The sequence below is a fragment of the Aquarana catesbeiana genome, linkage group LG08, assembly GCF_042186555.1.
Source record: "Aquarana catesbeiana isolate 2022-GZ linkage group LG08, ASM4218655v1, whole genome shotgun sequence".
Lineage (NCBI taxonomy): Eukaryota > Metazoa > Chordata > Amphibia > Anura > Ranidae > Aquarana > Aquarana catesbeiana.
The window spans coordinates 127673580-127700600 of NC_133331.1; the positions used below are offsets into that span (position 1 = coordinate 127673580).

A 27021-nucleotide genomic window follows, 5' to 3' on the forward strand; every position below is an offset into this window, starting at 1 on the left:
AACAATAGAGAGAGAGAGAATAGAGAGAGAGAGAACAATAAAACGACAACTATTTATTTTTTTTATTTTTGTTTGTGGTTTTTTTTTTTTTTTTTTTTTACACTTTTTTTTGTAACTGTAACTTTTATAACTGTAAACAGTTCCAGGTTCGGGTCTCTCAAAATGCGATGGCATCTTGGGAGACCCTGTGAAAGTGTGCCTAGTCTGTGCAATGCTGTACCCTACGCTAATACTCAACTAGTGAATGGTAGCGTTCAAAACATTCACCAATGCAAAGACCAGGATTGTCAGGACAGGAGGGACAATAATAGCGGGTGTCATGCCTATATCCGCGCTTGCTGTAGACACAACATCTTTTTTGGGGGGGTTCGTTGGGTAGGGGTACTCGGGAGGACATAAAGAAAATGCCTCTCATGCAGTTGACTGCATTTGGTTGGGGATGTGAATGGGGGAAGTACGGGCGCTGCAGAAGTGGTGGGTTCCCAATTAGGATTGGCGAATGCAGCAGGAAGGGCACTATGGGCACGATGGGCCTGTGTTTGTCTTCTTCTTGGTGGCAGCGGGACACCTACTTGTGCTTGCCACCTCACCAGCTTGAACTGCACTTATGGGACTCGTCACGTCACCAAGTGTTACTGCAGTGCTGGTTTGACTACGACCAGGGTGTACTAGGCCGCACCAAAACGCTACAAAAAAAAACTGTTAGCGATCGCAGGGATCAGGCCTGACTCTGCGAACGCTGCAGTTATGCGTTTAGTGTTTTGTAAGTGACAGTGATCGATCGATACTGCACTTGGGTGGGCTGGGCCGGGCGGAGGGGCAAAACGCAGGTGCTAGCAGGTATCTGGGCTGATCCCGCTAACACTGCGTTTTTGGGAATCCTAAACTGCTGGGGACGCTAGTATAGATCTGATCGGATCAGATATTGATGCGTTCAGATACTATACCACTAAGGGAGGTGTACGGTGCCTGGGTGTTAGCGCTACTGGCACTAACCTGACGCTGCCTGGGGCTGGTGCTTGCCATTTCACCAAAACGCTACCAAAAAAACTGTTAGCGATCGCAGGGATCAGGCCTGACTCTGCGAACGCTGCAGTTATGCATTTAGTGTTTTGTAAGTGACAGTGATCGATCGATACTGCACTTGGGTGGGCTGGGCCGAGCCGGGCGGAGGGGCAAAATGCAGGTGCTAGCAGGTATCTGGGCTGATCCCGCTAACACTGCGTTTTTGGGAACCCTAAACTGCTGGGGACACTAGTATAGATCTGATCGGATCAGATATTGATCCGATCAGATACTATACCACTAAGGGAGGCGTATGCTGCGTGCGTGGGTGTTAGCGGTACTGGCGCTAATCTGACGCTGCCTGGGGCGACGCATATCACCGCCGGGCGATCGGGGGCTAAACCTTTATTCGGTAATAAATGGCGGGTGCCCTGACACTATAAAAAATAAACAAACTAACCAGCGTCACCCGTAACGGTTATACAGTGATCAGTGGTGAAAGGGTTAACTAGGGGGCAATCAAGGGGTTAAAACATTTATTAGGTAGTATATGGGGGTCCCTGTCGCTATAAAATGCTGACGGCGAACCTAAATATTTACCTCACTAACTAACGTCACCAGCGACACTAATACAGCGATCAGAAAAATGATCGCTTAGCGACACTGGTGACGGGGGGTGATCAAGGGGTTAAAACTTTATTAGGGGGGGTTAGGGGGGTACCCTAGACCTACAGGGGGCTAATACTCACTGCCCTACCACTTCTAACTGTCACAAACTGACACCAATCAGTAATCAGGAAAAAAAAAAAAAAACAGCTTGGTGTCAGTTTGTGACGGGGGGGGGGGGGGGTGATTGGGGGGGGATCGGGGGTGTTTAGTGTGCCTGGCATGTTCTACTGTGTGTGTGTAGTGTTTTACACTTACTCGGATGTCTTCTCTCCTCGGCGTCGGAACGGAAACTGCCAAGCCGAGGAGAGATGACATCACATCCTCTGCCTGTGTGTACTATACACAGGCAGGGGATGTTTCTCATTGGCTGGGAGCGATCGCGAGGGGGGGGGGGCACGATCGGATGGCCTCCCCCTCATCTCTGATCGCTCCTAGACAAATGCTGACCGCCGCTGGCACCGGGGGGGGGTCCGATAGGATTTTGCCTGCCCGTGCCGCTCTGTTCACGTATATATGCGTGAGGCGGTCGGCAAGTGGCTAGAGATGTGACATGCTAGTCTTTCCTTCAGACCATATGTATGAATCTCTTAAAGGGTAATTCCACTTTTGTGGGAAAAAAATATTGCAAAGAAAAAAAACAATAATATAGAGCATACTATTGTGACACAAGCCATATTGTAATTTAATGTTATTAAAAATTACCTTTCCTTTTCCAACTGCAGCAATGTAATTTTTGTTTTTGTAAAACACAATGCAATATGGCAATCTGGAGGCATTCTGTACACAGTTGGTGTACAGAATGCCCCCAGAAATGTAATTTCCTGCTTGTATGATTGGCTCATTAATTTTCCCATAAGTCTGCACTAAAATACGAGTCAGATTTTAGGCATCCTCTGCAACAAAAATGTCCATTATGCTGAGATGTCCCTAAAGGCTAGTCATTTCTAAAGGAATGCAGACCCTGCCACTTCTAAAGGAATGCAAACTCTGCCACTCTCCTCATTAGAGCACAGCAAGTACATCAGCTGTAAATAAGTAAAACATCACTGACATTGAGAATCAGCTTCCAAAAGACATGGAAGAAAAACAACTTTTTCTTCACAGCAGAAACAGGTAGGATTTGCTACAAAGTCTGTTGAAATCCCTACAATGTACAGTACATTGATCACCCAAAGGGGATTGTTTTTTTTTCTCAACAAAAATGGAGTTACTCTTTAAATGTCAGTTTTAGGTTAATTGATGCTTTTAAAGAACACTTTATGAGACACTCCAGCATTTTAAAGAATGCCTGCTAAAATGTAGGTAACTTTAATCTCGGAATTGTCTGCTATTCTGTATGAATGACAGGTACATTCTTCTCAATGCATTGTTTGGAAATGCTTATAAATATGCCTCCTGTTTATGAAAATTGGTTGGAAAAATACTGTCTGGGCCATGCCATAGCCATAAGGTAGATGTTAGCGTAGAATACATGAATTGAGACCCCCTCTGTCCTTTCTTGCCCACCCCACCTTGCTGACTCCTGATGTGGGGGGGGGCTCTGCTGGGGACTCCAGGTGTGAGGGGGGCTCCGCTGGGGACTCCTGATGTAAGGGGGGCTCTGCTAGGGACTCCTGATGTGAGGGGGGCTCCGCTGGGGACTCCTGATGTGAGGGGGGCTCCGCTGGGGACACCTGATGTAAAGGGGGCTCCGCTGGGGACTTCTGATGTGAGGGGGGCTCCACTGGGGACTCCTGATGTGAGGGGGGCTCCACTGGGGACTCCTGATGTGAGGGGGTGCTCCGCTGGGGACATCTGATGTAAGGGGGGCACCGCTGGGAACACCTGATGTAAGGGGGAGGCTCCGCTGGGGACACCTGATGTAAGGGGGGCTCGGCTGGTGTCATGGAAATTTGGTTGTACGCAGAGCACACAGCCAAATCTCCTGTTTCTAATCATAATAACAAATCTGTCTAATGATATAAATGCATCTCACCTTTTGATCATATGTCTCTCCTTCTGATGTAGCCATTCCTCTGGTGTGTGCCCCATCCTCACAAATAGAAACAACCTCACGCTTCCAGTTCCAAGATCACACTGCCCCTCAGCCGTGTGCTCACTCTTTATTAGCATAACAGGAAGTCCCAAAGCTCGAGGGTTTGGCCTCCAACAGCCAAACACCTCTTACAAAGCTTGTGACCTCACAGGATGTCAATGACCATATACGGATTTAACAACACAGGAAAATGCAACAACCAATGCACAATGACTACAGGAGTCTTATGGGTGTGTCTGAGCAGAGACAGGGTGCATGCATGTTTTTAGAAGCCACATGGTTTTCAAACATTAACTCTGTCTCCAACCAGTACAACCCAAAAGACTCCCGTATTTCCGTTGATAGAAATCCCTATTATACATTGTTCCAGAGAACAATGTATACCTGGATTATTCTACTGTCTTTGTGGACGAGAGATTATCGGCAGGCGTACACTCATTGGGCCTCAAATGTGTTGATCAGGCACACAGGGGCAACATGAGAGCACACTGGTTAAACCGATAATGTCTTTGCAGAGCGAACACACCCCCACCAGACGATCGTTCTGTGCATCGCACAGGGGCCCTTAGCTGGTGGACACGTCCCCACTCTGCAAACATTTCTCTACATCCCCAAAGAGCTTTTCACTACCAAACGGATCTCAACCAGCGTCAGTCTACCCCAGTCCGCTCTTTAGAGCAGGCTGCAAGAGGACAGACACTGGGAGACTCTTATGACAATACATTAATATAAAATTTTCCACAACACTGGGGACATCTGATGTAAGGGGGGCTCCGCTGGGGACACCTGATGTAAGGGGGCTCCGCTGGGGACACCTGATGTAAGGGGGGGCTCCGGTGGGGACATCTGATGTAAGGGGGGCACAACTTGAGACATCTGATGTAAGGGGGGGCTCCACTGGGGACACCTGATGTAAGGGGGGGCTCCGCTCGGGACACCTGATGTAAGGGAGCTCCGCTCGGAACACCTGATGTAAGGGGGGCTCCGCTGGGGACACCTGATGTAAGGGGGGCTCTGCTGGGGACTCCTGATGTGAGGGGGCTCCGCTGGGGACTCCTGATGTGAGTGGGGGCTCCGCTGGGGACTCCTGATGTGAGGGGGTGCTCCGCTGGGGACTCCTGATGTGAGGGGGGCTCCTCTGGGGACACCTGATGTGAGGGGGGCTCCGCTGGGGACACCTGATGTAAAGGGGGCTCCGCTGGGGACTCCTGATGTGAGGGGGGCTCCGCTGGGGACTCCTGATGTGAGGGGGGGCTCTGCCGGGGACTCCTGGTGTGAGGGGGGCTCCGCTGGGGACTCCTGATGTAAGGGGGGCTCCGCTGGGGACTCCTGATGTGAGGGGGGCTCCACTGGGGACTCCTGATGTGAGGGGGGGCTCCGCTGGGGACATCTGATGTAAGGGGGGCACAACTTGAGACATCTGATGTAAGGGGGGGCTCCACTGGGGACACCTGATGTAAGGGGGGGCTCCGCTCGGGACACCTGATGTAAGGGGGCTCCGCTGGGGACACCTGATGTAAGGGGGGGCTCCGCTGGGGACATCTGATGTAAGGGGGGCACAACTTGAGACATCTGATGTAAGGGGGGCTCCACTGGGGACACCTGATGTAAGGGGGGGCTCCGCTGGGGACACCTGATGTAAGGGAGCTCCGCTCGGAACACCTGATGTAAGGGGGGCTCCGCTGGGGACACCTGATGTAAGGGGGGCTCTGCTGGGGACTCCTGATGTGAGGGGGCTCCGCTGGGGACTCCTGATGTGAGTGGGGGCTCCGCTGGGGACTCCTGATGTCAGGGGGTGCTCCGCTGGGGACTCCTGATGTGAGGGGGGCTCCTCTGGGGACACCTGATGTGAGGGGGGCTCTGCTGGGGACACCTGATGTAAAGGGGGCTCCGCTGGGGACTCCTGATGTGAGGGGGGCTCCGCTGGGGACTCCTGGTGTGAGGGGGCTCCGCTGGGGACTCCTGATGTAAGGGGGGCTCCGCTGGGGACTCCTGATGTGAGGGGGGCTCCACTGGGGACTCCTGATGTGAGGGAGGGCTCCGCTGGGGACTCCTGATGTAAGGGGGCTCCTCTGGGGACACCTGATGTAAAGGGGGCTCCGCTGGGGACTCCTGATGTGAGGGGGGCTCCGCTGGGGACTCCTGATGTGAGGGGGGCTCCGCTGAGGACTCCTGATGTGAGGGGGGCTCCGCTGGGGATATCTGATGTAAGGGGGGAACCGCTGGGGACACCTGCTGTAAGGGGGGCTCCGCTGGGGACATCTGATGTAAAGGGGGGCTCTGCTGGGGACACCTGATGTGAGGGGGCTCCGCTGGGGACACCTGATGTAAGGGGGGGCTCCGCTGGGGACATCTGATATAAGGGGGGCTCCACTTGGGACACCTGATGTAAGGGGGGGCTCCGCTGGGGACATCTGATGTAAGGGGGGGCTCCGCTGGGGACATCTGATGTAAGGGGGGCTCCGCTGGGGGCACCTGATGCAAGGACGGACTCTGCTGGGACACCTGATGCAAGGACGGACTCTGCTGGGTCACCTGATGCAAGGACGGACGGCTGGTGGCAGGCGACGTGGCAGGTGACACGCTCAGGGATCCCACTGATTCAGCATTATGGTGAGTTGAATGATTTCATTTTATATTACAATGTAATAATAGAAATAATGCACTTCAATCATCCTGACACCATAACAACCATGGTGCCGGAATGATTGAAGTGCTAACACCAGGTGTTTGGAGTATCTTTATTTGCTGATTGTTAAACTTTCTAGAATACACATATTTCCATTGTTGTGTAGGATCTGGGGCTGCTGTTGCTCCATCCCTCTCCCCCCCTTTCCCTCTTCATCTCTCATTCATCTCAGACTCTAACCACACCCTCTTTGAGCCACGCCCATTTAAGACACGCCCACTATTTCATGTAAACCACGCCCACTGCCGTTGCATTTTTAGTTTTCCCCTGTGCCACGCCCACAAACGCATGCCCCGCACCCTAATTATAACAAGACTCCTAAATTTTTTTTTACAATGTTGGCAACTACGCCAATCAAATTTAACCCGTTGGACGTCAGAATGCAAAAATCTATCTGGCATTTGAGACCATCATTTGAACAATGCAGTTCTCATGAAACAAACAAGGAGGACTGTAGTATTTCTTTAGAATGCGTCAGTGAAATAACTCATAGAAGCCAAAGCATCCCATCCAACAGTGGGGCAAACATACTTTGAAATATAGCCTACTCCTGAAGCCAGGCACTGTTATCACATAGAAAAGCCCTGCAGTGCTTCTATGTAGAGGAGAAGTAAGGGGAGGTAACATTAATGATGCTCTGATCCCTTTTCAATGATTCAGTCTCTTAGTGGTGGGCAGTGAGCACCTTGCTCAATTATTGCCTGACTGGTATCTCCCAGGGACAGCTGTGTGCCATGTATTCTCTCCCTGTTGGAGCAGGAGTGTTAGCTCAGTGGCAGCATGAATAGAATAAAACATTTCCTGCCCAGTGCTTGGTGCTTATAAAACTGTCAAATAACAAAAGTGCTGTATTGAATTTGGGTTGGTTCAGCAAGGACTGGCCAGATTTCGATCAGTGTGTGTGGTTGTCTCCACTCAACAAAAGTACATTTTCTCAATGACTTCTGTTGAAGGGACATATTGGAGGATTTTTCTCGATCATGGGCTGCAGCTGATAGGCTGTGGATGCAGCTGTCAAAATACCATATGCCGGCATGGTTATTTCTCCACTAACAATGTATGACCAGCTTGAAAGAAATCAGGAAAGAAAACAAAGGAAGGCTTTATTAACCATCAGCCTCCAGCATCCAGGAAAGAGTATATGATTACAGCTGTGAGATGAAGGAAGATATTAAGCTGGGTACACACTATAAGTTTTTTCCAACCCAATGGACTGAACAAAAAAAACTGACAGATTGCTGTACTAACACAAGTGATGTTACTGTGGCGTTCTCCCCTGTTGTGCTATTGTGTTTTGACAGGAGAACTGCCCCCCCCCCCCCCAAACCACCAGAAGCGCACTGATTAGAGCTTGCAGCCTTTGGCTGCCAGTCAGGGCTGGTGCAAGTATTTTTGACATCCAAGGCAAAAACCTCATTTTGCCGTGGCCCCGTTGGCTCTGCCCCTGACTCCACCCCCCTTTGTCCTGCCCATGTATACAGTGGAGGTGGCGGGGGTGCAGATGTTTGCGGTGCCTCTCCACCTATTTCATCAGCCATGGTCTGCAGTACCGCACCTGCGCCTCTGGACCCAGCCTGACAAATAGTGGTGGCACTGGCTATGGACAGGCTAGGGTAGTATATAGACAGGCTAGGGTAGTATATGGACAGGCTAGAGTAGTAAATAGACAGGCTGGGCTAGTATATAGACAGGCTAGGGTAGTAAATAGACAGGCTGGGCTAGTATATAGGCAGGCTAGGGTAGTATATAGACAGGCTAGGGTTGTATATAGAAAGGGGAAAGGTGTATAAATGGTGTATGGGGGGGGGTGAAAACGGTTATGTGGATGTTGAATGGGGAGGACTATATATATGGATGGTGTATGGGAGGGAGGGGTGATAACTGTATATATGGATGGTGTATGGGGGAGGGTGAGGACTGCACATATGGATGGTGTATGGGGAGGTTAGAACTGTATATATGGATGGTGTATAGGGGGGGAGGTGAGGACTGTATATATGGCTGTATAGATGGATGGTGTATTGGGGGGAGGGGTGATGACTGTATATATGGATGGTGTATGGGGGGGGTGAGGACTGTATATATGGATGGTATATGGGGGGGAGAACTGTATATATGGATGGTATATGGGGGGGAGAACTGTATATATGGATGGTGTATGGAGGAGATGGGGGGGTGGGGGTGAGGACTGTATGTATGGATGGTGTATCGGTGGGGGTTGATGAGGACTGTATATATGGATGGTGGATGGGGGGGACTGTATATATGGATGGTATATGAGGGGAGAACTGAGAGCTGTATATATGGGTGGTGTATGGAGGAGATGGGGGGTGGGGGTGGGAACTGTATGTATGTATGGTGTATCGTGGGGGGGGTGATGAGGACTGTTCATATGGATGGTGTACGGAGGGGGGGGACTGTATATATGGATGGTGTATGGAGGAGATGGTGAGTGAGAACTGTATGTATGGATGGTGCATTAGGGGGGGAGGGGACTGTATATATGGATGGTGTCTGGAGGGGATGGGGGGGTGAGAACTGTATGTACTGATGGTGTATCGATGGCATATGGGGGGGACTGTAAATATGTATGGTGTATGGCGGTGATGAAGGGGTGAGAACTGTATGTATGTATGGTTTATGGGGGGGCAGAACTGTTTATATAGATGGTGTATGGGGGTGGAGTGGTGAGAACCCTTTAAAATCCTGACATACTACAGCACCCAAAAAACATACTTTACAAGCTAGTCTCCCAGTGCGATCTCCGCACACTTTTCAAGCTCCGCCTTCAACCCCACCTCCATGTCCCTTCTGCAGCCAGCCAGAGGAGAGCACCGGACAACATGTAAGCTCTGCCTCCATGTCCCGTCTGCAGCACACTGGGCGAACGGAGGAGCTGAGAGTGGAGGGGGTAGATGGGGAGGAAGAAACCTTGGTCCGTTATGCAGCAGAAGCAGAAATCACTCGGTGAATCCCAGACAGGTGGCAATCCTAGGCCCTGCCAGCCTCCCCCGACTGATGTGCGCTCTAGGCCTGCGCCTACTGTACCTTGCCAATAAAAATGCTATAAATCTATCCCCTATTTTGTAGACGCTATAACTTTTGCGCGAACCAATCAATATACGCTTATTGCGATTTTTTTTTACCAAAAATATGTAGAAATATACATATCAGCCTAAAATGAGGAAAAAATTTGTTTAAAAAAAAAAATTGGATATTTATTATAGCAAAAAGTAAAACATATTGTGTTTTTTCAAACTTGTCCCTCTTCTTTTATTTATAGCGCAATAAATAAAAACCGCAGAGGTGATCAAATACCACCAAAAGAAAGCTCTATTTGTGGGGAAAAAAAAGATAAAATTTTCATTAGGGTGCAGTGTTGCATGACCGCGTAATTGTCATTCAAAATGCAACAGCGCTGAAAGCTGAAAAATGGCCTGGGCAGGAAGGGGGTGAAAGTGCCCTGTATTGAGGTGGTTAATCTGCTCACCTCAAGGATGAGTCAGGAAGACTCAAATGAACTCTCTATATTCACTCCCCAAAAATCTTTTCTTTCTCTCAGGACTCAGCTGTTCAATTTCTTCCTTTCAGGATCTCCACTCCACCCAATGTGTCTCTCACAGATAAGGGGTTGATCTCCGAGATTATTATTCATCTGTTCCTCCACGTCAAGGGACTCATGTATCATGTGATGAAAAATAGTGCTCTCTGCTATAAAACTTTTATTTAAAACCCAGCTAAAAGAGGACACTTACTAGATATAAAAACAAAATTTGCTTGTTACATGTATAGAGAATGTCCGCTTGCTCACCACCATGGCTGCGTGACATCACAGGCTTGGATCCTTTCCTTTGCACATGTATTGAGTTGACCTCTGAATGGTCTTCCTCAGCAGTGCACTACTATCAAGATTGATATTGATTTATGGGACATTTATTATGAATTTGTTATGAATTTGAATTTTATTTCATGTATACATAGCACTAAGTATAGCATTGAATTATCACTGTAGTAGTGCTGCACTGTGTGTATGTGTGTGTCTTTTGGTACACATACATATATATATATATATATATATATATATATATATATATATATATATATATTGACGTGGATCCCTTTATACCTACCTCACTTATATATTTAATGATACATAAGTGATTAAAACCTTTTATCTATATATGAATCAACCCATGAAATTAAGAACGAATGATATCTGTTCGAAAAGGGTAACAATCTAATTTATTTAAACTTACTATTGTACAGAAAAGAAACTTGTGTTAATATGAGATTAGCAACTATAACATAAATGATATAACCTTAAAAACAATGTTACCAATGATAATAAATGTTGCTATAATGGTCATACCCATGCTATCAAGAGATTAATAAGGTATTAAGGCCAAATCCTACAGTAGAAAAGATTACAGAAAAGAAAAGAGACAGAAGATAATAGAGATACATTGTATGGAGAAGTCTTACGTAACCATCCTTCATCTAGACCGTCAGCCGGAGAGAGACCTGGGCAGTGATCTGTGTTACAATATATACACATTTGTAACCCCCCCCTTCCATATGCTAAGGCATTGCCACATTCTTTCAAGGGTGGGGGGTTGCACCTAACACTTGGCTAACTGGAGGTCTTTACATGTCATAAACCCCTCTCTGCCCAACCCTATTTAAGTGAAACAAGTTTGGTAACAATACTACTCCCAGTCGGCCTCACATCCCCCAAGTGATTCCCTTCAAGGGACAATACATCTATAAACCAGGTGGTAAACTGACACTATAAACAAAGCTTAAACCAGAGCTGTTTAATATGTCAGCTGTTCTCAGAATGTCCAGGCAATTTCCTGACACACTGCTTTAAGTCATATTGCATGTCCATTTATGAATGTTGATTATCATTGAAGGTAAAAAATCATAGGTCTCACATTTCCACATCAGTTCCCCCTGAAGTTCATTCTTGAACTTATGTCCTCCTTTAATGATTCTGTACCCACCCACAACAGCCCTGAAGCCCCGACCCTTCCCCACCACCACTGCGGCCTCCTCTTCTTTTCTTGAACACGCCGGAACTCCTCAAAGTAGGCTTAAGATAGCAAAGAAATCCTGGTCCTTTGGAGACTTCACATCCAAACCATGAGTGTCTGTATTGCAATGTTTCATCACTCCTCTGCCTTGGAGGAGCGGAACTCCAACATTGATGGCGGGATCCTGGCATATCTAGTTATGTATCTTTGTAAGACCATGTAATGGTTGCATCGATTGGATCGGACCGCGAGACAGAACTTTTCAGCATGGTGAAGGAAAGTCCAGGAAAGTCTTATTCGTGACACATTTATCTCAAGAAATAACTTGGTGGTCGCTGCTTCTTCAGGTGGGGTCGGGCGGGTCTCCAGACAGTCGTGCATGAATACAAAAAGAGAGAGAAGAACATTAGTGTACAGATATTGGAGAAATTCTGGACAGGAACAGAGTGTTGGCCATTAAAACTAAATACTCATAAAGGGTGTAATGTGGACGAGTAGAGTGGGTTCCCCACAGGGTACAGAGTCTGAGCAACAGCCAGTATCATCCATGGCCCTTGATGGTAGGGATAGACAATACTGTCTGTTATTGCCAGGTCCCTGGGTTCACCACGCCTGCTCACGGGGCTCAGGTTAAAGTAGTAGGTAGACTAGGGGAGGTGAAATTACATTAAGACATAAAACTGGATGTCCAGGGATACTTTAGTTAAAATATGGTACTTGCGGGCAGGCAAAGTCTTTTTTTTTAAAGAAAAATGATATGACTGATGTCTTAGTTACATTATCTTGAGAAGATAAATGATAGAAACCAAAAGGAAAAACTTAGAGAGCATAATATTAAAGAAGAAAAAGGAATAGAAGAGAGGTGAGTAATGAAAATGAACAGGAAAAATAGTGGGAATAATAATGAAAAAAAGAACAAAAAAACGGAAAAAACTACAGATTGAACGCTGCTCCAACCAAGACTGTTAAAGAGCCTTGAATCTGTATATAAAAAAAAATGAATACATTGGTTAAAAAAACATAATAAAAAAATAAAAATAAAAACAAAAAACAAAACAAATGTTTTTCTAAAAAAAACTCCTCTCCCATTAACAGTATTTTTGCAGGTCAGGTACACAGATATTAACAACAAAAGGGAGAGGGAAAAAAAATAAAAAATAAAAAAAATGATTAAAACTTTTGGAATTTAGGTAAACCTGACTGCACTTTATTACTAAAAATTGAAGAGGCTTATCCCTGGAACAAGAAAAATATAGTTCTAGGGTCCTCTCTTAAATGCGCAACTTCTTTGTACTGGTCTGGATTGGATATGGCTTCCTCAGAGATTTGTTTCTGAGTTAGTGGCCTTTCTGTTCCTTGAGAGAAGATACCTTGTTGAGGTACACATTCTCATAGCTTTGGCATTCATTCTCCTGATAGTAACGCACATTATTACCTGCATCAGGAAAAGCAATAAGGCTGCACAGGTTAGGACAACAACAGGGTGGAGCAAAATGTTTAGGAAAGCTGTAGCGTTCAGACTATACCCAAATAAACTTTCCCACCAGGAAATCTTAGCGTCTGCATCTAAAGCGTGGGATACTTGGATCAGTCTATTTTGATCATGGGTGAGTCGTATGGTGGCTTGTTTTTCAGCATCTCCTAGTACATTTAATATTTCATCCTGTTGTCCGAAATCCATCAGCCAAGCTTTTAACTCAGCCCCAAATCCCAGAGGAAGTTTCTGTAGGTGTAAGGGGATGTCAGGTTTGCTATAAAACCTTTCTTCAGGGGTGATCGGGGTACAACCCGGTGTTCCTGCTATATCCATGCCATGAGCCAGAGGAGGTGTATCAGACTCCCCCGAGGTAGTGTACCCTGCTGAGCACCATTTAACCTGATGCTGAAAACATTAGTGCATCATTAGACATGTGATACTAGCACCAGTACCCTGGTCTCCAGTCTCAAATAGTTTTAACTTTGTTTAGGACCAGTTGGGACACTACCCCGGCATCCATTAGACATGACCCCCCCCCTGTGCCAGCATTATTGCCTTTTCCCATAGCACAACCCCTTCCTTCCTCTAGCACTTATCAGTACCAGTCATCTGAGGCTGTCCAGACTCAAACCATCAGAACAAGATGGACTCCAGGGTGTAACCCAGTAGAGTCTGATAGGATAGTACCCAGATTGACCGTGATATCTGCACAATGTTCCATCCCTGCCATTAGGGATGAGAACAGTGCAAGTAAGATTTTTGACGATCCTGGAACTGAGTCATCCACCAATCTATTACGACTCATAGGCAACCTGGATACTACCCCCACCTGTCTGTCCCTGCAAAGTGATGCTGGACAGAGCAAGTTGGCTTTCCTAACCCCTTCCCTGATATGTAGCACAAGACCCCCCAATGTGATCCTGAATAGCTCCAGCTCCATAGTGTTTTAAGGTACCCAGTGCCCCACCTCCAGCTCCAAAGACAGTCTCCATTAAGCCTCTCTTTCCTAAGGATGGGAAATAGTCAGAATACCCGGATTGAAAACCACCTGCCACCAGGTACACTTGTCTCTTCATAGAGGTTGCACACCTTATGGGGCACTGGTCTTCCTGTCATGCAGGACACAGACCACTAGTTAAGGTACACAAGGAGTCTAGGACAGGAAGGACACCTATGGGTATCCACTGAGGAGAATACAGCATGCCCACACAACTCCATCCCTGTGCCTGGATTTCAGAGACCATGCCCAGGGTATACAATGCACCTCTACCTATGGTTAGGTTCAAAGAACCCTCTAGTTCCCTGACTAACGTTACATCGGTATTCCTTAGGACACAGAAACAAACTCATCTATGTCCCAACTAATACCCAGGTGCTTCCTTCCCAGCAATGACCTCTCCATCCAGAACACAGAGTGCAATATACACGATCTTCCTGCACAACTCTTCTCCGGGCTCTCCCAAAACTATACACTCTCAACTTGTATGCCATCAGGCAGGCCCTCATACTACACATCTGAAGGTAAATCTGAAGGTAATTGGAAAACAAAAATTGCATAATGTGTATCCAACTCGAGGAACTTCTGCTACCAAACACAACTGGCCAAAGGGCAAAGAAATATCCCTTGCAGCACTGAGGCGCCGGGATCACTGAACAGTAGTGGGTACACGAGCCGACCCTTTAAAGCCAGGAAACCCAATTATCGAATCTGAAAAATAAAACACCAATAAAATTTAGTAATAAATATTCCATTTTCCTCCTAGAAACAAAATAATCCAATGGTTATATACCTGTAACAAGACATTAGCATATGAAACACAAATATACATTACATTACATAAACAGTGCACTTTTTTTTTTTTAAGATACCAAAAAATTGTTGAGCTCAACTTATCATTAATATGTATTACTTAATACACATTAATACCACGTGGATTTTTTGTTTTATGGTATACCAATAATTCCAAAAAAAAATTTATTCACCATGGTTGAAAAAAATTAGCAATCTGTAAAAAACCTTTCAGCAGTACCATTTGTCAACAGATCATAATACCTCACCATAAAGAACATCTCCAGTACTGTTTTCCTGAAAAACAAAGTCATTTTAGTACATGTATCTTTCAATTCACTAGTACAGATAATTATCTTGGCTCAGGTCATTTGCATGTCAATACAGTTCGCTGCACCTTTTCACAGACCTGGTGAGAAAGAAGGGGGGTCATTTGGGTGGGCTGTCAGCAGCTGAGAACAAACGTCACACAACACAACATATATTACATACTCCACACACACTCACACGATTGGCTAGGTTATAGATGACCTCTAGACATCACACATCAGCATGTTTTCTATAATACCCTGTACTTCTCCTTAAACCCATAACATCTGTTTGGTAAGGTTAAAATTCTTTCAGAGATCCATCCCATTTCATTAGCCCCTTCTCAGCTGTATGGACGCATTCTCAGGAGTTTGGAATGATTTCTCCTTAAATCCCATAGTAATAACATTCACTTCCTCTGTTTTATTTGCTGACTCCAGCATCCATATAAATAACGTGTCTTTTCATATGGCCGTGTCATCTTTCTGTGGTGAGCAAGGTACAGATTTTCCCAAGCTTTTTGGCTTAAAATTACCTCTTTTAAAATACTTCTTCCCAGTCCAACGATCCCAATCTTGCAAATATTTCACAACCCAAGGTCCATATCTATCTATCATCTCTTCCCTTGGGGTCATTTGATAGGGTTTACCCCATTCAGACCCCCTCTTTGAAGCGATTAGATTACCCATCCTTTAAGGACTCCGGACCTTGAACTGATTCCCCAACCTTTTTACAGGTTGCCTTTACTTCAGAGGTAGCTACTCTCTGACCAAGAATTGGGTTGACAGGTACCGCCCCTGTCACCCTTGCCGATTTTTTTTTTTCACTACTTGTCAGAACAATTTTTTCCCGGACTCTGCGTACAGAGAACCCCGCGCTTTACTATTGGAGCGGTTATGGTTTGCGCCTTTATCACGATAACCGGCCCCCGCATTCCGATTATTTTACACGGCCTGAGCGGGCTGCTAGCGTACTACTCCTAATGTTCCCTGTTCTGACTATAGTCCTTCAAAAAAAATAGCGTGGAGATTTTCCAAACTATAATAGTTCAATCTCCCCCGTGGACTTTTCAGAGGTATTCTAAAGGAAATGCTTAACGAAGGGCTATTACTTCTGTTATCTCCATAATGATTAACATAAACTTGGATAATCAGGACCCTATGGTACAGGAGGCAGTTAACTGATGCACACCTAATTTCAATATGATTGGTATCAGTTTACAATATAGCCAGTGTATACAGGTCTAATTACAAAGCTCACCATCCACAGTTAGTAGTTTACAAAGAGACAGATCCATACTAGGGCTGAAACAACTAATCGACTAATCTACAACCAATCGACCACAAAATCATTCGACTACTACCTTCACAATCAATCAATCGGCCGGTAACACAATGGAGGTTAAAAAACAAAAACAAAATGAGCCCTCTATAGTACAAAAAGAGCAAACAATCGCAAACGTAAATATAACTTTCATCGTTCTACAGTAAAAAATGAACCCCTTACAGTAGTGACTATCTGCTCCCCCCTGCACCCCAAAGGGCCAACCCTAACCTTCTCAACCCCATTATGTTAATAAACGTCTTAGACCTGGTTCACATCTATGTGCTTTTCTGGTGCCTTTTGCAGAAACACACTACAGTTCATTCACATGGCCTCCCATGAGACACGTTCACATCCATGCCCCCCCCCCCCAGCATATTTGGAAAGGGTCAGGGACTCCCTCCTTAATGCAAAACAGCGCCTCTTCTGTTCAATACACTCCAAGGGAGAAGCTGCAGAAAAACATACAATGCACCCCTGCAGCAACCCGTGTCCTCCAATCTGACCTACAACAACCTGGCCAGAAAAAACAAAAACGCAAATTGCAGCAAAATCACATGCAAGAAAATCGAAAACGCACAGCAAAAAAGCACTGCAGAAATAGATAAAAAACAAACTGCATAGGCGTGCACCGAGCCTCATGCTGGCCACACGGATCAATTTTCAGACAGGAATATTCAGACAAAAAATCTTTGTACCTTTGCTGAATGAAAAAAAATGTTTGAAAATTCTGTTTTTAAAATCAATGTAATTTCTGAACGAAAACCACATACACTGTCTGACAATATCCTTGACCAAGAAGTTCCCTATTATCTCCAAATCTTCCCATCACTGTGGTTGAAAATAAACGTCGACCCGACCCCACTAACGATTAGAAAATCAAACGAACGCTCCCAAAAATGACACCCTTCTTAAAAGAAGACATTGTTTTTTTTTTGTTTAAATAAAAAAATTTGATCTCTGAGTCTGATGATATCCGCCAGACTCACCCCCCACAGTACACACAGCATCTCTCCTCTAATAGTCCACACAGTACATCTCTTCTGTCTGCCACTCCCAGAGTGCACCAAACATCCTGCTCCCTAACCATAACTGCATAGAGAGATCTAAGAATAAATTGCCCCCTTCCTAAACTCTTGCAGGATATACAATACAAGCCTCAAAACAATGAATTGCCCTCTGAAGAACTCCAAAAATATTTTAAAAATATGCACCGCTAAAAGTACAAAAACTCAGTTAAAGCTATTAAATTCAATGCAAAGTAGACTGGATGGCTACACCCATACAAAGGAATTGGAGCAGCTTCCCCTCTGGGATGATTTACAGGCTAGAAAGCACAAAATCCTTAAACTGCACCTCTCAAAATGGCCGCCGACCATGGCCTCATGGTGTCTACAACAAAAGCCCGGCCACAACAAAAGGGTGCATTTTCCCACCAGAACAGAAATCCAATACAAAAATCGCCACTCTTCTACTGAAGAGTTGACAAAAAGTACAAACACAGAACCCCTACAAAAGCTTACATTCCCTTAAAACAGAAATAATGCCTAGAAACAAAATGGTGGCTCATATCACATGGTTTCACACACAAAGGAATGGTGGCTGCACCTTCCCCTATAGGATGACCCACAGGCCAAACAGCACAAATGAAAGCCAGGCCACGACCACATGGTAGACTACAGCAAGATGGCCGACGAAAACCACAGCACAGTCACATGGTAACAACAAAAGGAAATGGCAGAGGAAGGCCAGGCCCCAACAAAATGGCGCATTTACCCGCCAAAACTAAAATTTCTCCCTACAAAATTACACATTTGAGATACTAAATGAACACTTACAAACATTTCATTCTGCATATCACTAGGGACCCTGGCAGGCCTCAAATACAGGCTCTCCAACCAAACAACACATCCGAAAAAGCCAAAAGTTACATAAAACATAAACTGGTAGTTGCAAATGAACATCGAGCCACAGTCTCACGGCGACCACAAAATGGCCAATGAGAAAAAGGGCACACTAAAACACCAACACGTGAAATGCAATTGTTGATCCTGCTAAATCAGACTTCACTAGACTCCTTTCTCCACAAAGACTGACTACACATTTGTAAATGCACACTTAACCATAGACACACAGTTTAGGAACAGTTCCACTGAAAAGTATGTAATCTTGACGCACAATTGAGAGTGCACACTTAGCAACACATGCTTTACAATGAAATAACAACGCCACAATATAACACAGCTCAAACGTACCCACTTTTCTCAAAGAAAGTTCAATCCTTCTTCTGGCATCAGCTTTCACAGAAAAAAAACATCTCATAAATACAAACAGTGTTTCTGGGATCCTGAGACCATCCCACCCACAGTGAATGCTTGCATGGTCTTTTCATCTCAAAAACAAAAAGAAACCCTCCCTCTTCCTATTGTGTACAGGGAGTAGCCCTTTCCACATACATATCCTAATGTAACAACCTTGGAACAGCGAGCCTGGCTGCTCCTCCCCCGTGCATGGCCACAAACATGCAGTTGCTTACAAAACCCACACATTGCAGTTTGCAACTAATCCCACATCTATAATCATACACAATATACAGTTTCCATTTCTATTTCTCATATGCATTATTCAAAATCAGTCTCATCAAAGTATTAGCACAGACAAAAGGTAAAGTTCTAATAAGTTTTTTTAGTCTGGGTATTCAGATGGGAGACAGGTAAACACAAAACCAGCTCTGTCTTCCATATAAGAATCATATTCACCCCAAAATTAAACTTCCTCACACGGGGCACCATCTGACGTGGATCCCTTTATACCTACCTCACTTATATATTTAATGATACATAAGTGATTAAAACCTTTTATCTATATATGAATCAACCCATGAAATTAAGAACGAATGATATCTGTTCAAAAAGGGTAACAATCTAATTTATTTAAACTTACTATTGTACAGAAAAGAAACTTGTGTTAATATGAGATTAGCAACTATAACATAAATGATATAACCTTAAAAACAATGTTACCAATGATAATAAATGTTGCTATAATGGTCATACCCATGCTATCAAGAGATTAATAAGGTATTAAGGCCCAAATCCTACAGTAGAAAAGATTACAGAAAAGAAAAGAGACAGAAGATAATAGAGATACATTGTATGGAGAAGTCTTACGTAACCATCCTTCATCTAGACCGTCAGCCGGAGAGAGACCTGGGCAGTGATCTGTGTTACAATATATACACATTTGTAACCCCCCCCCTTCCATATGCTAAGGCATTGCCACATTCTTTCAAGGGTGGGGGGTTGCACCTAACACTTGGCTAACTGGAGGTCTTTACATGTCATAAACCCCTCTCTGCCCAACCCTATTTAAGTGAAACAAGTTTGGTAACAATACTACTCCCAGTCGGCCTCACATCCCCCAAGTGATTCCCTTCAAGGGACAATACATCTATAAACCAGGTGGTAAACTGACACTATAAACAAAGCTTAAACCAGAGCTGTTTAATATGTCAGCTGTTCTCAGAATGTCCAGGCAATTTCCTGACACACTGCTTTAAGTCATATTGCATGTCCATTTATGAATGTTGATTATCATTGAAGGTAAAAAATCATAGGTCTCACATTTCCACATCAATATATATATATATAAAATATATTAATGGGTCAAGGCTTTACTATTTTATACAGCTTAAGAATAGAGATATAGAGATTTTGATTATTATGAAGGGCCCGGCTGCTCTAATGTTTGTTAACATGATCCCTGTTGCGTGTAGCACACATCACCCAACATAATAGCAGCTTTGCTTTATAGTGTATCAGCATGAGTCTTAGCCCCAAGCCATCCCAAAGTTCAGGCCCTGGGTATTGTGTGTTTGCTGATAGATTGAATGATTTACTAGATTTCCATAGATTTTAAAGATTTGGATATCTCTGCCTGAATTCCAAGCACTAGGCCAGTGCATCCTATTTTTACTGTTACCATTTCCATTTCTCTTGAGGAGAACTGGAAATGAGACATGATAGTCTATAGTTGGGGATTGACACTGCTGTGATCTGCTGGATGGCTTGCCAGCAAGACCCCAAAAGGCATGAGGAGAGACTGGGCAACTACTAGTGACAAGCTGTATAGTTAAATATCATATATGTTGGAAGCCCTGTATGAACATATGATTGTAGGCATGAATGTTTGCAAAAATGTTCTACCATAGTATGTAATATTTGCAATTTGTTTTATGTTCTTCTATAGTGTACCTTCTAAAATCGCTTTAAAATCCAGCTTGCTGCAGTTACAGTGCCATTTTACTTGGAGGCTGCTAGGAAAAGATAGCAATGCTGATGAGCTGAAAGAAAGACTTGATTACCAACTTATATACCTGGTCACCAGCAACAAATATATGGTGTACAATCTCCTTGCCTACATAATGCACTTGAAAGGTGATTACACAGAAGCCATTGATAACTTGAAGAAAGCAGAGGAAAATGTTGAAGAAAATAATACTGATGGAAAAAGCAAAAAGTTACTTGTGACTTTTGGAAACTATGCCTGGATATACTTTTACATGAACCAGTATGAAAAAGCTCAGATGTACATAGAAAAGGTAAACCACATCTATGGTGAGCTCAAGCAATTGCCTAATGGTACTAACAAAATAGCAGAGGTGTATGGTGAACAAGGGTGGTCACTGTTAAAATTTTGTGCACAATATTACGAGAAAGCCAAAGAATGCTTTGAGAAAGCTCTGGAACTAAATCCAGAAGAACCTGAGTGGTGTTCAGGTCATGCCATAGCAGTATACCGTTTGGAGGGGTTGAACAGTAAGAAATGTGAAGCTTCTGAATGCAAATCCCTAGAGCTCTTGCAACATGCTGTAGAAGTAAATCCAAAAGATGCTGTCTTGAAAGCACTTCTTGCACTGAAACTGCAGGAGCTAAATAGAAATAAGGAAGGAAGAACATACATAGAAGAAGCTCTGCAACAAGCTCCAAATCTTCCATATCTACTTCGTTATGTGGCCAAGTTTTACAGAAAAGCTGGGCTAATAGATGAGGCTTTGAGTGTCCTAAAAGAAGCTGTTGACCTTATGCCAACCTCTGGCTTTCTTCATCACCAAATAGGACTGTGTTACAGGCAGAAAATGATCAATTTAAGGAAGCTTGAAAAGGAAAACCCTCAACTCCGGTACGTACACCAGGAACAAGTGAATGAGTTTGTTAATAAAGCCATTTTTCACTTTGAAAAGGTGCTGGAACACAAGAAGACATTTGTCTACGCATACACAGACCTGGCAAATATGTATTGCGAATTAAAGGCCTACCAGAAAGCAGATGACACATTTAAACAAGTTTTGCAATTTACTAATCTCACAGATGAAGAGAAGCAACAGGTCAACCAGGCTTATGGCCGCTTTCAAGAGTACCACAGGAGATCTGAATCAGAAGCAATAAAGTATTACAAAGAAAGTTTCCAGATATCATACCCAAGTCTGTCCAGGGATTTAAGTGAGAAAGCGTTAAAAAGACTGGCCGAAAGGAAGATAAAGATTTACCCACCTCAGGTGTCTGGTTTTGAATTGCTTGGGTTTGTCTATAAGAATAATGGAAACATAAAAGATGCCATTGAATGCTATGAAAAAGCCTTGAAATTTGATCCAGGCAATGATGAATATTTGAGTGAGCTGTGTGATCTGAAGCTGAAAATATAAAAAAAATACTAAACTGGTGCAAAGGCAATGATGTGCACCAATTTATAGCACTCAATCAGAAACCAGCTTCCAGTAGGGTTTGTCATTAAAATAGTGCAAAGCAACTTCTGTTTGGCTGTTAAAGGAAAAGTACATGTATGCTTTTTGCCCCTTTCCCTTGACCTAAATTAAACCATCCTCCCCCACTAGAGATGCATACTTACCTTGCTCCAATGGCCATGGTTCCGCTGTTTGTTTACATCCAGTGGTGTTCATTAGTGCCCAATGATCTTCTATGTCACTGTGTCTCGAGACCAGGAATGATCCCAGAGATGTCTATGGGGCTGTATTGAGCAGGAGCAGCCATGGTTAACAGCTTTAGGTATTTAGGCAGAACTGCAATAAGAATTATCTGATGAGGACACCCCACCCCCTTCTCCATTGAGAAATGTTCTTTCATTGAATACACTGCTTGTCACTCCATATGTGAATGAAGAAGAGAATCCTGTGACTGATCAGACTCTCCCCATTCACAGATTGTGTTCCGGTCATGTGAGTAATGTAATAAATGAATACATTTTTCTCAATGGAGGAGGAAGGGGGTGAATCCTTATCAGACCATCTGAACAGGTCTTCTGCCTGAAGCTGTTAACTATAGTAGCACCAAAAGTTCAGAGACAGGAAGAGGATGGGGCAGTGAAGATTTCTCCAAGATCCAGCGGCTTGCCCAATGTGGGACATACTTTATTACAGGTACATGGTATGACTAAAGGACTAAAGCTGTAGGTTTTTTTTTTTTTAGCTAAACTTCAGCTTTAACCAATTGACTGTGTATATGCTTATATAAAGTACTATTTTATTATTACTATTATTATTATTATTATTTAAAGTAATATAATTAACATGTTCAGCAGTCGGTAACATGAATCTCCTGCTCTACATACCTATCCTATTTTTTACTAAATACAGTATATACAAGAAGTATTTATGTCAACAGAACGATTTATATAAAATAGTGAGTTGATCAGTTCCCCTAAAATGGGCATTGTTTAGGGGCAGTGAATCGACCAGCTCAATTGTGAACTGATACTGATGATTGTAGGCTATTACCCAAACTTTTCTGTGCTTTTCTTGGTAAGTCTACATTCCATCCCGGAGTACAGGTTTCCCCTCTCCTCACTCACTGCCCTCCAGTTATTGCCCAAATAGAGTACTATACTTCTTATCATTATATAGTACATAATAGGGTGATGACAATACAATGGAAGGTGAACCTGGTCCCATCGTCGCTGTGAGTCAGTAAAAGCAGAATCCCTACCTGTGGAGTCTGCAGTCTTGGATGGAGTGTGGGCTACCAGACTGGACCAGTAAGAGGTCCAAAAGTATTATTTCACTAGATCACTAAATGCTGACTGGCATGTAAAGTCTCAACCACTACAGTAATATTTGATTCCATTATTTTATTTAGTTGGGCACTATTGTTGACATTAGAATATCATACAAAATAATTGTGCGCATATCCCTATAGACTCAATATAAATAAATAAAAAAAAATCATAAATCCATCACATAAAAAGTACGTCAATAATAATATCCACATTAAAAATCAAACGTATGTGCAGTACTAATAATCAGCCAAACAAGTTCATATAAGAAATAGATGATATATGTGTATAAAAGGTCCAAACAATGTAATCTAAAGTCCACCAAGTGAATTGAAGTGCTTTCGGTGACATTTTAAAGCATATAAAGTACTTCCAGTGTTCAGGTGCTGCTCCCGCATGCACAGCCTCTTACCAGAATGAGATCAATTTGTGCTTTTGCATAACATTGAGGATCCAGGCAGGTTAATAACACATACAGTACGTTTGATTTTTATTTTGGATTTTATTCATTGATGTACTTTTTATGTGATGGATTTATGTTTTTTTTATTTATATTGGGTTTATAGGGATATGCACACTTATTATGTTGTATAAGATTCTTATGTCCTGTAATCAGACATTTGGAAGTGCTGCAGTCTCATGCTACACTAAGTGCAAGTTTGATTTTTGTTTTCTTAATTTATTAATGACATTAAAGTGTGACGCAAGACACGTAGATATATATACACACAGCTAAAACACAGATATATGAGCTGATTTACCTGTCATGCCCCCAATGACGTCACATCTGAGGAAACATATAGGGAGGAGTCTATGTCTGTCAACACCACGCTTGTTTGATCTCTGTACCCGGGAATCTTTACATTCACTGCCTGATTTTTACTGGACCTGTGTAAGTTTTTGGCAACGCTTATTTTTAATAAACCATCATACAGGTTTACATTATGTGGCTATTCTTCTTTTCTTTATGGGACATCCATGAGAGCGATTAGGAACCAGCAAGGTCCACCATGACATTGTCTCATCATCTTCCAAATGGATGGATTCGCCATGATTTGTGATTCCACGCTTATCTAGACACTTATAATGTGGAGTCTAGAGTTCTGGTAAGCGCACTTTTATCAATTACGGTAAAGGTGCACTCCGTAAATGGTCATTCGCTTCCTCCTGGACACGTTTTTAAAGACTTTATTTGCATACATTGCATTTATTGTTCATTCCCACATGGAAACACGTCACGGATTGCTGTTTGATATTTTACTTGTTTATCGCTATTGTTTGCTCAACTAGCATGGCAATTCCGATTTTATAAATTGGTACACAATTTGTTCTGTTGTGTTATTGCTAGCAGCTTTTTTTTGTCATTTTTTTGCATATTCCCTTTCATCACCTGCACAGTCATTTCTCTATCCATATCTATATTCAGACATTTGGAAGTGCTGCAGTCTCATGCTACACTAAGCGCAAGTTTGATTTTTGTTTTCTTCGATTATTTATAACATTAAAGTGTGACGCAAGACAAGTAGATAAATACACAGAGCTAAAACACAGATATGTGAGCTGCTTTACCTGTCAAGGGATTATACAGTCTTGATTTACATCTGTCACAAAGCATGGTCAGATAGCTGACAACACTACTTCTGTTTTCAGCTTTGAAACGTCCAGTGTCACCTGACATCTCAATAGACACCAAACATCAGTGTGAATTGCACATTAACAGTTGTACTTTCCGCTATTATGTCTTAGATATTTACTATAGTGCTTTACAGATATTGTTGTGATGTGGAATTTTGCTGAAAATTAATAAAGATTTCTTTAAAATCAATTGCTTTTTCAATATTTGGCTTACAAATACAGATTCTGATCTTAAAGGGGATGTTCAGTTTATAAAGAAAGATATAAAAGAGCCTTGCAGTGACAACGGCACCACTGATTGGAACCCAGCTTCACTCAGCACTTGGTTATGGGAGAAGAAACACAGCTGTTACCCTCATAACCCAATTAAAGCAAGCCAATTAAGACCAGACCAAAATTAAATTAATATATGTGGCTCCCATGGGGAAAAAGAACGTTTGAGTTTGGCTTACAATTTTCTTAAAAGTGGTATTAAACCCAAAACCAAAAATTTATTATATTGCAGATAACCAATCTCAACACTCTTAACTGATACATTTGCAGGACAGCTTATTCTGTCGAAAAAACATCAGACTTACTTGCCAGATCCTCAAGGAAAAACGAGAGAAAGAAAACCTAAAAAAGAAAGCGAATGCAGCCATCACATTTTTGAAGAATTGGGATGCTGCAATCTAATACATGTTTGAGTTAAATCCTTACAGTGTATTTAGTACATATGGAGGGAATTGCTTTTAATTAAAAGACTTTTAATACCATCATGCCTTCACCCAGCCCTCTCATCATACCTCCTAACTGTAGAACTATATAATCATAGAACTATATAACCTTGTGTAGCACTACACCCAGAGGAGACTCTGAATTGTTTTGTTATTTCTCTGCACACCTGAAGATGACACATCTTGCTCACTCAGCTCTTACCGATACACCTTAAAGTATTTCAACAACAAAACAACAATTATATGCTCCCAACTTTGTGGGAACAGTTTGGGGGTGGCCCCTTCCTGTTCCAACATGACTGCTCACCAGTGCACAAAGCAAGGTCCATAAAGACATGGATGAGTGGGTTTGGGGTGGAGGAACTTGAGTGGCCTGCACAGAGTCCTGACCTCAACCCCATAGAACATCTTTGGGAGGAATTAGTGTGGAGACTGCGAGCCAGGCCTTCTTGTCCATCAGTGCCTGACCTCACAAATGAGCTTCTGGAAGAATGGTCAAACATTCCCATAGACTCACTCCAAATCTTGTGGACAGCATTCTCAGAAGAGTTGAAGCAGTTATTGTTGCAAGGGTGGGCCAACTCATTATTGAACCTTACGGACTTAAGGCCCATACACACGATATGAAAATCAAATGGAAAATTCGTACGACGAGCTGTCTGCTGATTTTCGGATCGTTAGTACGGTGCTTTGAACAGCCAATTTCGCTTTTTCCTCAGACAAAAGCTGGATGTGCAGACTATAAAATTTTTGTCAGATGTAAACTCCAATTTTCGTATCATTAGTGCATTCGTATGCAAAAAATTGTAAGAGCAAGGCTACCCATGCTCAGAAACAAAAGTATAAATACAAAACTATTCAACACATTACATTACTTCTGAAGTTGTATTCTGTCTTACGAAAATGTTCATTTTGTGAGTAGGGATGAGCCCGATGTTCGAGTTGAACGTAAGCCGCAGTACACCCTTTAAAAGTCTATGGGAGAAATCAAAAGGGCTAATTTTAAAGGCTTATATGCATGGTATTGTCATAAAAAGTGTTTGGGGACCTGGGTCCTGCCCCAGGGGACATGGATCAATGCAAAAAAAAGTTTTAAAAACGGCCATTTTTTTTGGGAGCAGTGATTTTAATAATGCTTAAAGTGAAACAATAAAAGTGAAATATTCCTTTAAATTTCGTACCTGGGGGGTGTCTATAGTATGCCTGTAAAGTGGCGCATGTTTCCCATGTTTAGAACAGTGCGAGAGCAAAATGACATTTCTAAAGGAGAAAA

At 43.3% G+C, this 27021-nt stretch overlaps 1 protein-coding gene across 3 annotated transcripts in view; it reads left to right on the forward strand.

Moving 5' to 3' along the window:
* The window catches only part of LOC141106029 (interferon-induced protein with tetratricopeptide repeats 5-like), a 71071-nt gene that overhangs the window by 18408 nt on the left and 25642 nt on the right, over positions 1-27021 (forward strand). For 2 of the 3 annotated variants that reach the window (XM_073596370.1, XM_073596369.1), the window contains exon 2: positions 20578-25222. The exons of the other annotated variant lie outside the window; for it this stretch is intronic. In XM_073596370.1, the coding sequence (XP_073452471.1) occupies positions 20578-22033 (1456 nt within the window). In that variant the 3' untranslated portion in view covers positions 22034-25222. Of the gene's footprint in view, positions 1-20577; positions 25223-27021 lie in introns of those variants that run through there. 3 annotated transcript variants of the gene reach the window in all.